The 17,748-nt window shown below is 42.4% G+C and overlaps 1 protein-coding gene across 2 annotated transcripts in view; it reads right to left on the bottom strand.

The window, feature by feature from the left end:
- ARHGAP10 (Rho GTPase activating protein 10) overlaps window positions 1-17,748 on the bottom strand; it is a 343,992-nt gene that overhangs the window by 249,474 nt on the left and 76,770 nt on the right. For both annotated transcript variants that reach the window (XM_033215447.1, XM_033215448.1), the window contains exons 2-3: window positions 1,889-1,984; window positions 1,754-1,815 (exon numbers count right to left, since the gene is read on the bottom strand). In XM_033215447.1, coding sequence (XP_033071338.1) covers window positions 1,754-1,815; window positions 1,889-1,984 — 158 coding nt within the window. The remainder of the gene's footprint in view (window positions 1-1,753; window positions 1,816-1,888; window positions 1,985-17,748) is intronic.

Raw genomic sequence — 17,748 nt, 5'->3', positions numbered from 1 at the left:
CCCACTCATACACTCACACTGTAACATAATTCTAGACAGTACTTATTTTCAAGAATATAGAAAAAAGAATTTTTTTTTTTTTTTGAGACAGAGTCCCACTCTGTTGCTAAGGTTGGAGTGCAGTGGTGCACTTTCGGCTCACTGCAACCTCCACCTCCCAGGTTCAAGTGATTCTCCTGCCTCAGCCTCCCAAGCAGCTGGGATTACAGGCGTCTGCCACCACACCCAGCTAAATTTTTTTGTATTTTTAGTAGAGACGGGGTTTCACCAAGTTGGCCAGACTGGTCTCGAACTCCTAACCTCAGGTGACCTGCCCACCTTGGCTTGCTGGGATTACAGGCATGGGCCACCTCGCCCAGCCTGAATCTGTATTTTTTTTAAGCCTGAAATAAATGGTGAGAATAGATAGTGTGTTATAACCTAGTAGCAATTCTGCTGTAAATCTGGTTTAATTAAAGAATATCATTAGGAAGGTAATGTAAGCTTTTCAGAAAAGCAGGCAATTATTCAATAACTCCCAAATTTACAGCTGAGTGCGTGTTAAATGAGATCATACACTTAAGGCACTCAGTACAGCACTGCATATGAAGCGCACTCCATGGGGGACAATTTTTGTTTTGTTTTGTTTTGAGACAGGATCTTGCTCTGTCACCCAGGCTGGAGGGCAGTGGCACAATCTCGGCTCACTGCAACCTCAGCCTCCTGGGCTCAAGTGATCCTTCCAACTCAGTCTCTTGAGTAGCTGGGACCACGGGCACATACCACCACATCTGGCTAGTTTTTTTTTTGTTTTTTTTTTTGTTTGTTTGTTTGTTTTTTGAGATGGGGTTTCGTTCTTGTTGCCCAGGCTAGAGTGCAATGGTGCGATCTCAGCTCACGGCAACATCTACCTACTGGGTTCAAGCGATTCTCTTGCATCAGCCTCCTGAGTAGCTGGGATTACAGGCATGTGACACAACGCCTGGCTAATTTTGTTTTTTTTTTTAGTGGATATGGGGTTTCTCCATGTTGGTCAGGCTGGTCTCAAACTCCCAACCTCAGGTGATCTGCCCACATCAGCCTCCCAAAGTGCTGGGATTACAGGCATGAGCCACTGCACCCAGCCTAGTTTTTGTATTTTTGTAGAGATGGGGTTTTACCATGTTGGCCAGGCTGGTGTCAAACTCCTGAGCTTGTGCAATCCACCCACCCAGTCTCTCAAAGGGCTGGAATTACAGGCATGACCCACCACGCTTGGCCAAGGGTAGTTCTTCTTATTCTTGTTATGATCATGAAACTTGATGCAAAGTGGGATCTCAAAGACCTCTAAGGCCCAGGTTCTCTCCCTTTCCACGCAGCCTAGAAATCTACAGGGGTATGAGTCAGGAGCTAACATTGCCCAGCTGTCCTCTGCTTCTACGTAAGCTTTTCTGCTTTTATTCCCCTAATATATCAAGCTTCTGCATGAGAGTCTACATAAATGAAAGTACTGTGCTGCAACAAAAAGCTAGAAAGCAGTGATGTAGTCCCACTGTCCACTTTACAGATGAAAAAGCAAGGCCTTGGTGGAGGTCCTGCAGCTTCTCCAAGTTCTGACTGTGGTCAGCCCCCTCATGGAACTAGAAATCAGGGCTCCTAAAACCTCATCTTTCCATTACAATGCACTACTGTACTCAGAGATAAATGCATCACAACTTCTACCAGAACCAGCTTCCAAATCCAGATTTTTCCCCCTTGAAATCTGACTTATTAATTTACACCCCTCTCAACTCACCATAATTTCTCTCTGTTCCTCCAGATTCTTCAAAAAATTTGAAAATTCACGTAAGGAAGCATCTGTAACAAGAAAGGAGTGATTATTTGGTGGCCATGGCAAAGGAAAACAAACCAAAATCTCATGTTTATTTACCTATGCATCGTTCATCATCTGTCACAGCATCACCGATAAATTCAAACTTAAAATCTCTGAGTGAATGAGCAAACTTCCGCTGGGCCACTGACAAACCTAGGAAGAAAAGTGTAACGATGACTTGGGTTATTGTTTTAAGTCAAGCCATAAAAGAAATTTATTCCTCCTAAAATTGGTAAAGCTGTAGAGCTGTCCTCCACTCGATCTATGAGAAGGCATGACCCAACTCCCTTGCCAAATGGCCCGCCATCTTCAACCTGGCACGCTCCGGGTAGCCTCTGCCTTCTAGTCTATACCCTGCCACAGAACAGACGCTGGAGAAATGTTTATTCCCTCCCCCACCTTCTTATTCCTCAAATCTGACTCTCTCACACTGTTCCCTAAAGTATTCTCCCTTTCTCTGCTCACTCCAGTCAGGACATGCCCAATTCTAAAGTTCAGGCTGTGATTAGGAACACACACACCTGATAGTGGCTTGATGTGATCTGGATGCCTGCCATGGTTTCAAACATAAGGATCTCAAAAGCCCAAGGTCAGCCAACCAGCTGCTCTTAACCGATTGCCAAATAACCACTCCAGTCAGAGAAACCCAGAAGATTCAAAAAGAATGTTCATAGAAAACATTGGCCTTCAGGGAGGTAACTGAAGGCCAAGAAGAAATGGTAGGAACAATTAATTCTGCAAAAGACCTACAGAGATCCTCATCTTAATTGGAGATTAACAGAAGAGTGGAAGAGTGGAAAACTACTTCTAAAATAGGCTAACATTTATTTTACAGGCCTTGCACCATGCTAGGTGATACGCATATTTCATTTCATTCAAAAATTCTCAAGAGATATATAAAGATTATTATACCATTTTACAAAGAGGCCAAACCTCAAAGATGTTGAGTAATCTGCGTAAGGTTGGCACAGCTGCAAATAATAGCAGCAAAGGCTTAATTATTCTTCAGAACCACTGGTCCAAAGGCCACAGCCTGACAAGTATACAATCCTGCCTCTGGTTTAAAGCACTTTCTAAGAAGGTGTTCACTGATTTCTGCACTTCACACAGCTCCTGTCTTCCTGTATGTCTCCTTCACACACTACTGTCACAATGAAGATGAGTCATATTATGGTAATAAAATTGTTTAACAGACTATTTTTAGAGCAGTTTTAGGCTCACAGTAAAACTGAGCTGAAGATACAAAGCTTCCCCAAATAGCCCCTGCTCTGCCACGTGCACAGCCTCTAACCCTTTTAACATTCCCCACTGTCAGTTTTTGAAACTTCATTTTTCCTCATGTTTATCGTGCTGTTCTCAATTTTTTAAAATAATATGTAAACACTGAAAGACCTAAATATGAAAAGGCAAAACTGTAAAATGTTGGATCATATAGGATTCTAATTTCTTACACCTAAAGTATAGAAGAAAAGCACCAAGCATAAGGCGAAATGGAATGGACTGCAAGCATGGACCAATCCTCCAGCCCTCCTTGTAGGCACATCTCAGTGCACTGACACTGCAGTTCCTCCCATGGAAACTCATCTATTTCCCACTCCTTGAACCTGGGCTAGTCTTGTAGCCAACAGAATATAGAGAAAGTGACACTGTGCCAATTCAGAGCCTCCACCTCAAGGAATGTTACACACCTCTGCTCCACTCTCACAGAACCCTCAGTCCTCCATGAGAACAAGCCCAGGCTCGCTGGCTCACTCATGAATGACTCCTGGCTCAGTGGCCCCCTAGTTGCCGCAGCAGCCAGCCAGCCAGCCTGCAGAGGCAGAGCTTCCCTATACATGCATGAGGCCGTTCAGAGGGACATGTAACTGTCCAGTGAGTAAAGCACACACTGAAATAAATGGCTGCTGTTTTAGTCATTAGGTTTGGGGGTGATTGAAAAGATAACTGATAAAGAAAAATAAAATTTGGTTGTGTTAAAATGTAAAATATGGCCAGTGTGGTAGTTCACACCTGTAATCCCAGCACTTTGGAAGGCCAAAGTGGGCAGATCACTTGAGGCCAGGAGTTTGAGACTAGCCCGGCCAACATGGTGAAACTGAAACCCTATCTCTACTAAAATTACAAAAATTAGCTGGGCATGGTCGTGCACGCCTTTAATACCAGCTACTTGGGAGGCTGAGGCATGAGAATCACTTGAACTCAGGAGGAGAAGATTGCAGTGAGCCAAGATGGTGCCACTGCACTCCAGCCTAGGCAACAGAGGAGACTCTGTCTCCAAAAAAAGAAAAAAACAACTGGCTGAGGTAGCCCACGCCTGTAACCCCAGCACTTTGGGAGGCTGAGCCAGGCAGATTACCTGGGGTTAGGAGGTGGAGACCAGCCTGGCCAACATGGTGAAACCCCGTCTCTACTACAAATACAAAACTCAGCCAGGCATGGTGGCGGATGCCTGTAGTCCCAGCTACTTGGGAGGCTGAGGCGTGAACCCAGGAGGCGGAGGTTGCAGTGAGCCAAGATCACACCACTGCACTCCAGCCTGGATGACAGAGTGAGACTGCCTCAAAATAATAAAAGTAAATAAATAAAATAACTTAGTTCCTAATATAAACCAGGTCAACATACAATTGTTCTCTAAGATCTAGACACACTGGCTGCTCTTGGCTCACACATGCCAAACTCACTCCAGTCTGAAAACCCTTAACTTTCTGTTCCCTGAGCCCACATCGTTACTGGCTCACTCCTCCAACACCACAGCTCAGCTCAGGAATCCTCCCCGCCTCAGCCTTCCTAGGATAGGGCCAGTCCTAGGTACCCTGATCCTCTCCATTCTACTGCTGTCTTACTTCCTTCACAGCACTTATTCACCCAAATTTATTTAGTCAATATTTGCACATTGTTACCTATCTTCCCACGCTGGAACTTCATTTCCCTGAAGCGACAGCTGTCAGTCTTGTGCTTCTCTATATCCCTGAAACAGCAGCCAAAACTGTAAATAAGATGTAATAGGCTGGGCAAGGTGGCTCACGCCTATAATCCCAGCACTTTGGGAGGCCAAGACAGGCATATCACCTGAGGTCAGGCGTTCACCTGAGGTCAGGAGTTCAAGACTAACCTGGCCAATATGGTGAAACCCCATCTCTACTAGAAATACAAAAATTAGCCAGGCGTGGTGGTGGGCACCTGTAATCCCAGCTACTACTTGTGCTAAGGCACAAGACTCGCTTGAACTCAGGAGGCGGAAGTTGTAGTGAGCTGAGATCACGCCACTGCACTCCAGCCTCAGCTACAAGAGTGAAAGTCCACCTCAAAAAAATACAAAATAAAAAGATATAATAGGATGACTTTCTTTTTAAATTTATTTCATGTACCTATTTCTGAATATTGATAGTTTGTGGACTTATTATTTTTAGTAGTACATATTATCCTATTTTGCTTTTTGCTTTGCCAGATCGCAATAGGATCTTGTTTATCTGTGTACATTTTCACAGAATATATACGAACATATTTACATTTACTTACCTATGTATTTTTTATATATTGCTATGAATAGACTGGCATAAACTATATATTCTTCCATTGGAGCTGTTTCATTATTTTATCCAAAATTACTAGATCAACAGCTACAGGTTATTTTAAAGATGATGTTTCTTATGGTCAGAATAGTAGGCTCTCTGGAAAGTTAAAACTTAAATGCACCAATTTTTCAACATTTCATGCCTAATTTCATTAGTTGAAAATGTTTGTAACAGATTAAATTGGGGCTCATTTGCATAACCAATCTGATGTATTTCCAATAGCATGCTTTACACCTGTGCTAAGAATTCTAGTTATATCACTTCTTCATTTTAAAACATAAGCATTTCTGTTACTCATTTTCCCCTTCCTGGTGATCTCCTCCTAGGGTTACCAGAGTTTATTATGCAAAATTTCCACTGTTAAAAATCTGACCACACCATATTCTATTTCTTTGAATAATTATAAATGTAATTGCCTTTCCATTACTTTATACATTTTAAATTTATTTTCCCATGCAGTTCATATTTTACAGATGTCTTCTTCCTTTCAAAACAAAAGCATAAGGCAGTTTGCTAAACTTAATGCAGTCCATTAAATGTATTTTCTTTCCAATATCATTGCACATGAAACCCAAGCAGTTTCTCACTGATTAATGTAGTTACAAAGACCAGCAACATCTCTGCCTGAGTTAGATGCGGAGTGGGGAGAAGAGAGAAAACTAACCAACTAACTTTTTTTTTTTTTTAAGATGGAGTTTCACTCTTGTCACCCAGGCTGGAATGCAATGGGCATGATCTCAACTCACCACAAACTCCGCCTCCCGGGTTCAGGTGATTCTCCTGCCTCAGCCTCCCAAGTAGCTGGGATTACAGGTATATGCCACCACGCCCGGCTAATTCTTTTATTTTTAGTAGAGATAGGGTTTCTCCATGTTGGTCAGGCTGGTCTCGAACTCCCGACCTCAGCTGATCCTCCCACCTCGGCCTCCCAAAGTACTGGGACTACAAGCGTGAGCCACCACGCCCAGCCTAACCAACTAACCTTTATTGAGTGCCTGCTCTACGCTAACTGACTTACAAATATTATTTCAATTACTCTTAATACACCAGGAGGGTAGGTGTTGGTGTTATCTTTAAAAAAAAAAAAAAAAAGGTTCAGAGATAGTTTAGTGACTCGATCAAGTCACACACCTCTTTACACCGCTGGTAATAAGTCTGGAGGCAAAGGATCAACTCCCTGGTTTCTCAGACCCCCACCAATGTCCTTTCCATTACACCATTCAATCTTTCAAGAGATTTCACATTATTCTCAGGTCCTCTGCCCAGATCTCAACTGTTGTGAAACCGTCAGGCTCTCTAAAGGACCCTAGTGCAGAATTGTAAGTAAATGGAAAAACCATTTATTTGTACCTCCATGCCCCCTATTCTCCTCTGCCTGCTAATTCCTGAGTATTGTGAATTAATACTGCTCTTGAGATACCCTCAAGGCTGTTATATATTGGTGGATAATGCCAAGTCTGACTGCATAAAAAGCACAGCTAACACAGAAGAATGAATGTGACCTGCACCCTTCAAATGAACTCGCCACTTCAGAGTCTTCCAGACTTGAATTTTTGTGTCTTGATCTGCAGGCAAATAGGAGAGACAGTGTAGGTGATCTAATTCTTCCCAGGGTTAGGAGCAGTTTGAGAGATGAGGAGTTCTATCTGAGATGTGCTGAGTTTGAGAGGTAGGATACCACATGCAGAGATCCAACCACAGTTTGAATTCAGGTGTGGAGAGCCTCCACATTCTGGCCTGAACTGCCACTGCTTGTCCTTGATTCTACAAATGAGAAAATTATTTCTTATAGCAGAGCCACCTATTTATCAATAATTTTTAGTTAAGACCATGAGATATTAGACAGACAGACACTCTGCTGGGAGGTGGGGAGCATCTCTGTTTGGGTCACCCTACCTTGACTGCCCATCTAGCCACCACTCTCAGTGCATGATAATCCCTTAAGTTACAAGCCTGAGCCCTGGTCATGACTAACTCCTACAACTTCTCATCCCACCAGTGAAAACACTAATGGAGATGCTTTTTAAAATGTGGCATGTTCTACTAATGGCTTTAAAAGAAAAAGGATATAGTCAATAAATATACTCTTGTCACTCATTAAATCTGAATACAGGATTTTTTATAAATCAAAATAGATTCCACAGCCCTTTTCAAAATAGACAAATTGCACCTGGAAGCTCACATTCTTTATGTAGAGTGCCAAATAATTAGATTATCAACTACACAAAGGTCTGCTGAGGGAGCTGCCCCCGACTCTGCACATCAAAACATGCACCAAAATTCTTCCATGTTTTATCTAAAGGGTACAGACTCTAAAAACTTAGTATCTTTCATGCCAGGGAAATAATGCTGACATTAATCCAAGAAACTTGAAGTGAAATGAAATTCCTCTAGCACTGTAGACTGGCTTCACACTTTCATGTTTTCCTGCTTTACAAAAGCAGCAGTGGTACTATATACAAAAATGGCATTACAGCTTCTCTGTACAGGTTAAAAAAGAAAGCAAATAACTAACTCATTTTGTAGGTTTAAAAAAATGCTGCAAACAACTCATAAGCCCAGAATGCATCACGGGGCTAGTTTAGGCCTAAAGGCCAAATCACAGGCTGTTCTAGAAGCAACTCATGGCCCAACATTGTCTCTGGCTCTATTCCGGTAAAGCATTCCTGACCCTAACTCTGAGTCCAGCTTGCCTGGGGTGTCTGCGTAATGAATTCTTATCACAGAATATATAACATCTGAAGTTACTTGAATGACCTGAAGTGACAAATTTATGGGGTAAAAGGAAAACCAGTGGAGCCCACAAAGGTGCATAGGCCCCAAAAGACATCCATAAACCTGGAACACAGAGCTCAAGGCCAATATGGCACATGAAGGAACAACCAAATACCAAAATAGCCAAATAATTAATAAGAATCCTCCAGGAGTGATGTGGGGACTGGAGAGAATCCCACAGGCAGCTCCACACTGGAGACCACCACCCAGCCCTCCCTAAACATTCCTCAAATGCTGAGCAACTACTGGGGCTAGGCACTGTCTTAGAGAGAGTACCTGCCACATCAGGATGGGAGATGGGACAAGAATGCTGGTGACCACCTAATCCACTCATTTTCCAACTGTCTTTGGCCACAGACTTCTCTGTTTAAAGAAAACCTTATTTACAGTAAGAACAGGAAAACCAGATAAAACAGCTGACACTTACCTATTCGTTTCCTATTGCTGTAGTAATAAATTACCACAAATGCAGTGGCTTACAACAACGCTAATTTACTATCTATCAGTTTTTGGAGGTCGGAAGTCTAAAATGGGGGAAGTCTCATGGGGCTAAAATCAAGGTGTCGGCAAGTCTATCTCACTCTGTCACCTAGACTAGCATGCAGTGGCACTATCATAGCTCTCTGCAGCCTTGAACTCCTGGGCTCATAAGAAACTCCCACCTCAATCTCTTGAGTAGCTGGGACTACAGGCATGAAACACCACCACCACACCATTTTGTTTTGTTTTTTTTTTTTAGAGATGGAGGGGTCTCACTTCGTTGCCCAGCCTGGTCTTGAACTCCTGTGGCCAAGTGATCTTCCTGCCTTGGCCCTCCGAAGTGCTGGGATTACAGGTGTGAGGCACAGTGCCCAGCCTGACCTTTGTTTCTGTCATCACATCTCTTCTGACTCTTTTAAGGACCGCTGTGATTACAACAGGCCCTAAGATAATTCAAGATAACCACCGCCCCCCCCAATCTCGGGGTCTTTAATCACATCTGAAAGTCCCTTTTGCCATGTAAAATAACATATTCACAGGTTCCAGGGATGATTAGGACAGAACATCACTGGAGGGCCACCATTCTGGCTACCACACCTTTTAACATCAAGTACTCTACTAATCACTTTACATTTGTAGATTTGGTTAACTATCACTACAACAGACGAGGACACAGACACAGGTTACCCAACTTGCCCAAGGTCATATGACTAGGAAGTAGCGGAACCCAGAGATGCGTGCGTTGAGAGCAGACTGAAGGTGGACAAGGTGGGCAGCAGGAAGGTGACAAGTTAAGAGGCTCCTGTCCTGATCCAGGTGAGAGATGAAGAGAGTCCTTTAAGGACTTTCTGGTAACTGTGCCAATATCTAGTGAGACTCACAAGTCTCAGCCTAATGACTGCGGGCTCTAGGTGCAAACAAATCTTTTAAGCTTCTTGGCTTTGACACCAAGGAAGCCTGGTTTATGGGTGCTATGGTAATTAGTAGGGTGGTGGTTCCTCTGTATTATGGGTTGAAACTGTATTTTCCCCAAATTTATATACTGAAATCCAAACCTCCAGAACCTGAGAATGTGTCCTTATTTGGAACTAGGGTCTTTACAGAAGTAATCAGTTAAAATGAGGTCACTAAGAATGGGCCCTGCTCCAATATGAGTTAACCGTGTTCTTTTAAGAAGAAGAAATTAGGACATGAGAGACACAATATACAGACGAGAACACTATTTCAAAGCATTGTTTTTAAAGATCATGGAAGTTACATTCAATGACAAAACACAGCATTATTCAAACATGTTGGTAGCAAATACAGTAACTTGGCAAATAAAGTGGTTTCCCAAATATGCTAAAAAAGGGAATACCGAAAGAAAAACAAACCCACATGTGGGAGTAATGTCAAGACAAGTTACTTTGTTAACCACAGTATACACTTAGGGCCCAAAGCAAATATTAGTAGGGATTTAGATGTCAGGTGTTCATCTCACTTAACAAATATGAGCTTGTTCACTCCTCTGCCATTGGAGTATCACCATTTCACAGCACAAATGAGAAACTTAGTTACTAATCAAAGACCAGAGTTATTGTGCAACTCCCTCATTTCTCTCAAATTCTTTAATATTTACTCTCCTTCAAATAAATGTAAAGCTTGTTAAAAAAAAAAAAAAAGATACATCCTAGCAAAGGGCTAAAACATCCTCTTTTGTGCTAAAGCATCCTCTTTTCTGATCCAAGATAAGCCAGGATGACAAGAACTAAAAGAACCACGAGAAATGACCAATGACTTGTTGGGCATCTATCACCTGCTCAGCACAGCCCACAGTACTATATGAATACAAAGAGGCTGAGGCTGCTGCCCTAAGGAGTCCACGCCCTAGATCTGAGAGAAATCACCACCCCGTGTTGCATAGGAACTGAGGGGTCCAGATTTGCAAATGCCACAGGAGTGCAATAGAAGACATATTTCAAAAAAAAGAAGAAAATAAATTAGTGCTATCAGGAAAACACAGCATGGACTATGGAGACTTGAAGACAGTACTAAAAAGTGAGTTCAATTTATATCACTGTAAACTGTAGAAGAGGTATTAAGGCAACAAGAACAGAATGAGAGTAATCCTTTAGATGGGAAAGGAAAAGGACTACATATGCTATACAGCTGCTGTTAAGTTAGAAGCTTTTGAATGTAAAGCCTCAAATAATGAGAATACAATTACAAAGAGACCAGGAAAACACGTGAGCAACTTGCTGTGAGAAAGAACTCACAGTACAGCTATGTCTGGGATGTTCTCCCTGGGCCTCTGCCATTAACCTAACTTGGCTTCTCTCTGTGTTTAGTTTTCTCTGTCGCGTGCAATTGTCACATCTTCTCTTCTACTTTGTATTAATTCTTGCTGTCAGACTCTGTGTTTGCTGCCATGTCACTGCCAGGCAGGCCTGTCCTCATGCCATTAGCTCATGGCATTCTTACAATTTCGGCTCCCACGACTTTTTCCTTCTGATTTCCCAAATTAAAATTCTCAAGAGAATCAAACTGGCTTGGCTCATGTTTTTCCCATGGAAGGCCATGACAGAGATAGCTCTCTGGTGTCCCATCCCAATCAAATCAGCCACCCCAGGAAAAGGAGAAGAGGGAGGACACAGTCCTCAGAGAGCTTTCTCCCCAGCAGGGGCTGCGGGCAGAGCGGTGTCCTTCACAGGAGCTGTGAAGTAGCTAGCAGAGGCCGTGAGTGACAACTCCAGTATAGGCCAGTGAGTATAAAAACATCCCTTAAAAGCCAAAATTATGTTTGAAGATTTTACTACATTAACACATACAATTCTTTTATTTATTTATTTTTTTAAAGGCTCCTAAAGGCAGAAACCAATCCACGTAAAAAATTTCAACAGGCAGTACCTGAATCCATGAGATGGGCCATTTAAAAAAGGAACTGTGTTCAACATAAAGACATTTGAACACTCTTTATTAGCTAGAAAATTGTTTCACACCAGTGCTTCCAAGCAGTTTAAGTATGTGCAATAACCATCTAATACTTATTTAGCACTCCCTATGTGTCAGTCACTGCTCCAAGTGAGTACTCTGCATGTATTAGTGCATTTAATGCTCACTATACCAAATTACATGGACATTTTCACACTGGATTTTATAGAGAAGCGTAAGAAGGCGCAGAGAAGTCAGATCACATTAAATGGTAAAGCCAGGCTTTGGGCCCTGGGTTCAGTTCTCAGTCTAAACCATCGCAATATGCTGCCTCGGTACGGGGAACAAACACTGCTCAGGCCACGGTTGGGGCACAAGGCCCTTTCTTTACAATGTCCTTGTAAAATGTATGTGAATAATCAAAATATCTTGATTATGTTGAAATATTAGAAGAGAAGAAAGCAGCAGAGGTGGGGGAAAGGTTTTCTGGGCAGCTCCTGGGGAAGGAAGAGTTCCCAGGAAGACTGGCATGAAACGGAGAGCCACACTGAGGAACACAAAGCCAATAGGAGGAGAGGAAGGAAGGAAAGAAAATCTGGAAACGTGGCTGTTAGAAAATGACTGTGCTGGCTGCATAGTGAGGTCTCTGAAGTATTCCTCACAAGTAAGGTCAAGGCAGACCCCAGAATCAATGTAACCCACAGCACCCTAGAGCACACTGACACAGGCCTGGACCTCCTGAAAACTAGCTGTGTTCAAAGAGGGAGAAGGTGTTACATAAATATGTAACCAAGTACCCCATTTTTCAAAGAGATGTTTTCTTCTTTTCATTCCCCACTTCCTACGCAGCCTTTTAGAAATGCTAAAAAATAGCTTTTTACTCCCTCCTTCACCCGCCATTCCCTACTAAGTTCATCCAAGTCCTCGAGAGTTAGTCAATTTACAGACCAAAGCATGCCTGCTATGGAACTCTCATCCATCAGGAGGTTGCCTTGAGAGAACAGCTGAAAAACATGCCCACTACTCTCTCCCACCTGAGGGGTTTATGGCCTAGTCACGCCCATGAAGACGCCAGTGGTCACCAGCTCAGCCGCCTCATTGATAAGACACCAAGCTAACCCAGGTATCCCCCACCTTGCTCACACCCTCCCTTGACTTTTAAAAGTGCCCACTTTCTGCTCCAAAAGCTAAGGGGTACATCTGGAGGTGGGACACCTACGCTTCTTCCTCTAGGTTAGCTTTGGAAATAAATCACCATCTTTATATTGGAGCTCACTCTTGTTAAATGCACTCTGCAAGTGGCTAGCGACCAATCTGCAAGCAGGTTACAGGTAAGACATAAATGCCAACTTGAAAAACATCAATGAAAGCAGGAGAAAAGTATGCAGTTGCACATAAAACAGTTGTTTAGAAGGTAAGCTCCCCCACCAAAAGAAAACCTTAACCAGTGTTTAAACAAACAAACAAAGCCATTTCATATTTGTCAGTATTTTTCAAATATTCTTCACTGAGCATAAACTGCTTTTAAGTAAGTTAAAACAAAACAAAACAAAGAATGGATGGTACCCAATCATCAGGACAGTCAGGGCTGCAGGATAATGTGGCCATGCTTACAAGTCAAGATTATCATTCCTGGGCTGTTACTTGAAGAACTGCACAAGTCACATGCCTCAGGTAGACCAAACTCCCTAGGGAGTAGTGAATCCCAATATACACAGTGGGTTCACACGTGTTCTACACTTGTTTCAGAAGCCAATGTGTTAAAAGAATGGCCAGTATTCCAACGAGAAGCTACTACAAGACAAAGAGAATTCTCACAACAGGACAATGGGGGCCTGGGGCCAGCACTTACCAGCCTGACTTGGGTGGGACTGAGGGTTGCAGCTAGGACATGGTGAAGCCAGGAATAAAAGAAGTCCCTTGTTAACAGAAGCTGTTGAACTTAGTAGAGAACACTGAAAATGAAGAGGAAGCCAGGCTTGATCTAAGGGCCACAGGAAAGAGGATTAAGGCAAGGAGCTAGGAAGCAAAGAAGGAGTTAGACTTGAGAAAGTCAAGAATGGAGAGCCTCCAGGGGAGCTCAACTTGTCTCCAAAGGGAAACTCTGAGGTCAGGGATAGTTCTACGCATTTTGTTCACTGCCATAACCACAGAGTCTAGAACAAAATGAGGCACAGAGTAGATGCTCAATTAATATTTGTTGAGTTAATGAAGTGACAGACCCTGTCATGATGGCTTTAGGAAGACTCCCCAGATTGAACTTGCAAGAACCTAACTCTCTGGGCTCTGTTCTAAAAGATGGGACTATCACTAAGGGTCCTCTATCTGGGCTACTGCCCTCACCATACCTTAAGGCACTACAGAGAGGTCTTTGGTGTGAAGGCAAAGCACTGTATGTGCATTTAGGTTCTTCACAAATACATTTACAGTTGCATTACTTCAGGCCCAACACATTCTCTAGCTGAGCCTGAATCTCTCAAACTGGCAACTCTGCATCATCACTTCCAGAATTTGTAAAGATGAGATGTAAACATTCAGATGGTTAATATAAAAGTTTGTTAAATACTCAGAAGCCACAGGTTCATGTAAGACATCTTCAACCCAATTTCTGATGCAGAAGTTAGAAGACTGGTTGCACCTTTTAATTCATCTCTACCAAGTTTCAGAGCTAAGGGCTAATGATAATAATGGGGATAATGGTAACTGTGAACAATGAATGCAATTCACAAAATAGAAATCACTAGTAAACACTAAAAAATGTTTCCAACTTCATTAGTAATAAAAGAAACGCAAGTTTTAAATCACAGTTTTCACCAGATGGCCAACTATGTTTCGAATAATGAAACAGTATTTGCAAGAGCAAGGGTAAATGATCTCTGGCCTGTAATGGTAGGGAAGAAAAAAGGGAGAATCTTGTGCCCACCACTCAATATCACTCCTTTCTTCTTCCCCCTCAAAAAGGAGGAATGTAAATAAGTTGCCATAAGAAATTGAAAATCTCTATAAAGAGATACTATATGTGACATACTTATAGAGAATATACTAAATGATAGTATAACAGTCTTTCATAGCAGTAGTCTCAGCCTTAAAATTTAGCATATTTTAAAAACAAAGTAAGTTTAGGTGTCTTTTGGAAAAGTGTTATCCTAAATCTCCTTGGCCTATAGCAGGGTACCCCAGCCCCCAGGTCCCAGATCAGCAGGGGCATTAGATTCTCAGAGGAGCGTGACCCTATTGTGAACTATGCACACGTGAGGGATCTACGTTGCATGCTCCTTATGAGAATCCAATGATAAATGTTATGCACTTGAGTCATCCCAAAACCATCCCCCAACCCAATCCATGGAAAAACTGTCTTCCATGAAACCAGTCCCTGGTGCCGAAAAGGTTGGGGACCGCTGGCATATAGTATAGTGCAGTGATTGAGAATGTGGGTCTGAAGTCAGAGTGGGGCTCACAAACCCGTGTCACCAGTGACCAGCTGTGTGACTCTGGGCAGGTGACAATGCTTCCGAGCTTTAGTTTCTTCACCAACAACCTAGAACCAATATTGGAGTTCACATGTTGAATTGCAGTGAAGGAAAACAATGAATCAAATATTACTAAGTTATCCTGTCTGGATGACAAAGACTGGTGGAACCATTAAAAAGAAAAGGGAAGTCAAGAGAGGAAGCTAATTTAAGGTCAAGGGAAAAAAATGCACATTAGCTATTTCAGAACGCAGCAGATTAACTACACAAATTCTACAAATGGTTGCAGATAAAGGTCAGGGGCAGAAATTTTGACTGTCGATTATTTGAAGAAAGGTGATTAAATAAAGAATGGTGTCTTGTTTTTTATAGAGACAGGGTCTTGCTATGTTGCCCAGGCTGCAGTGCCATGGCTATTCATTGGCACGATGCTATACAGATCAGCACAGGAGTTTTGACCTGCTCCATTTCTGACCTGGGCCAGCTGGCTCCTCCTCAAGCTCCCAAGAGGTCACCATACTGATGCCAAACTTAGTGCAGACACTTGATTAACATCGCACACTACACTACAGCCAGGAACTCTTGGGCTGAAGAGATCCTCCCGCCTCGGCCTCCTGGGAAGCTGGGACAACAGGTGCCACCAGGGCAACTGGCAAGAATTGTTTTTAAAAGGAAAAAGTAGAGGAAATCTAGAGTTGAAATTAGAGAATTAAACTAAGGAGACTCACAAATGGAGAGCAGAACAGAAGGGAGGAGGCAGAGGGAGAAAAGGCAGCTAAAATGAGGTCCGAGAAGAGTGCAGAACCAGAGGGGGCCCAGAGTTGAGAACGCTCCAAAATGCCAAATGTTTTTAGGTTGTAATTTTTGGCAAGAAATAATTCTATGACAAATCAGGCTTGATTCCTGCCTTTCCCTTAACCCCCTACACATCCACTCTACATGCAAACATCCCACGTATCTGCTCACTTCTCTATCTCCACTGTGAACACATTACTCTGCTCCCACTCTTTCCTCCAACCCAACTCCCACACAGCAGCAAAACTTAACTTAAAATATGAATTGGATCTCCTTACTCCCCTGCTTGAAACCTTCAATATCATTCTGTTGTATTCAGGATAAAATCCAATTCCTTCCCAGAGTCTGAAAGACCCTGCATGATCTGATCTCTGCTCACTCTGCAGCCTCATCAACCCCTAAGCTAACCTAACTTCAGCTTCAATAGCCTCCCTTCTGTTCCTGGGAAAAAAAAAAAAAAGATGCCAAAGTTGTTTCCTTCCTTGCAGTCTTTGTACATGCTCTGCCTTCCTCCTAGAATGCACTTCTCTCACCTCCAAAATCCAAATACAACCTGCATAAGAAACTCCCAGCCAGCTCTCAGTGGGCTCGCCTCCAACAGCCTTTGTAACTGGGATCCCACAGTTGTGCGTTATGTATAAAGTAGATGCACACAGTGGCAGGATGTGCGATCTATACTTTCCAACTTCAACTAGCTTTGATTCTAAATGGGTAGATTACTGAAAAGATCACACAAAGACATGTAAGAAGTAATTATTCATTGAACAAACATCCACGTGCCTATAAAGCACATTTTCCAGTTACCTTTTTATTACTGATACTCTGGATTTAACTTCATCATTGATTCCCTCTTCTCCTATACACACATACAACCAAAGGAGGATGAGGACCTTCATGAACTTTTTCTGGACCATTAATAAAATTCAGGCTCCAGTTCAAAGGACACTAAGCAGGAGATTGCCAGCATCCTCTAGTCACCAAGTGATATGGGGTTCATTATTCTATCTGTTCAACTTTTTTCAAAATTGATTTTTGTGCTTTGATTTTTATTTATTTGATTACAATTATGTCTCTGGTATAAAATGCCACTGATGTACAGTCTTTATTTTCTCTATTATAAGTATGATATATAATAATTTGGTTTTAAGTATTTGCCCTTTTTTGGATTATGCTTTTGAACTCTATATTTTTAGGTAGTCAAATGTTTTTCCATTATTTTGAAGAAGACAGTTCCTTCTGTCACTTACACACTTAAAATATACCCACCTCTTTACATTCCTGGCCATTTTAGAAAAATTCAGTTTAATTTTCTAATTGTCCTACATTTTAAAAAAATAATTCTGGAATATAAGTTCTTCTGTTCCTTTTTCTTCTTGTATCACATTTTGAACAACAGTTTCATATCATACTTTTTATTACCTAATACAATCACCCATATTTTTTCTTTTTTAGAGCTTTAATTATCGTTTCAAAATTCTTCTTTTTTTTTTTTTTTTTGAGACGGAGTCTCGCTCTGTCCCCGGGGCTGGAGTGCAGTGGCCGGATCTCAGCTCACTACAAGCTCCGCCTCCCGGGTTCCCGCCATTCTCCTGCCTCAGCCTCCCGAGTAGCTGGGACTACAGGCGCCGCCACCATGCCCGGCTAATTTTTTGTATTTTTAGTAGAGATGGGGTTTCACCGTGTTAGCCAAGATGGTCTCGATCTCCTGACCTCTTGATCCTCCCGCCTCGGCCTCCCAAAGTGCTGGGATTACAGGCTTGAGCCACCGCGCCCGGCCTCAAAATTCTTCTTAAGCATAGTAAGCATCTACTGTTATGCAGGATATTTCACATAAAAATCATTCCTAATCCTTAAAAATCCTACAAGGTAGATCTTATGTCTCCATTTCATGGATTGTGGGGTGGGGACAGAC

The sequence above is a fragment of the Trachypithecus francoisi genome, unplaced genomic scaffold (assembly GCF_009764315.1).
Source record: "Trachypithecus francoisi isolate TF-2019V2 unplaced genomic scaffold, Tfra_2.0 Lachesis_group1, whole genome shotgun sequence".
Lineage (NCBI taxonomy): Eukaryota > Metazoa > Chordata > Mammalia > Primates > Cercopithecidae > Trachypithecus > Trachypithecus francoisi.
The sequence above is the reverse complement of the archived record's forward strand: the minus strand, read 5'-3'. Positions and strand labels throughout refer to the sequence as shown.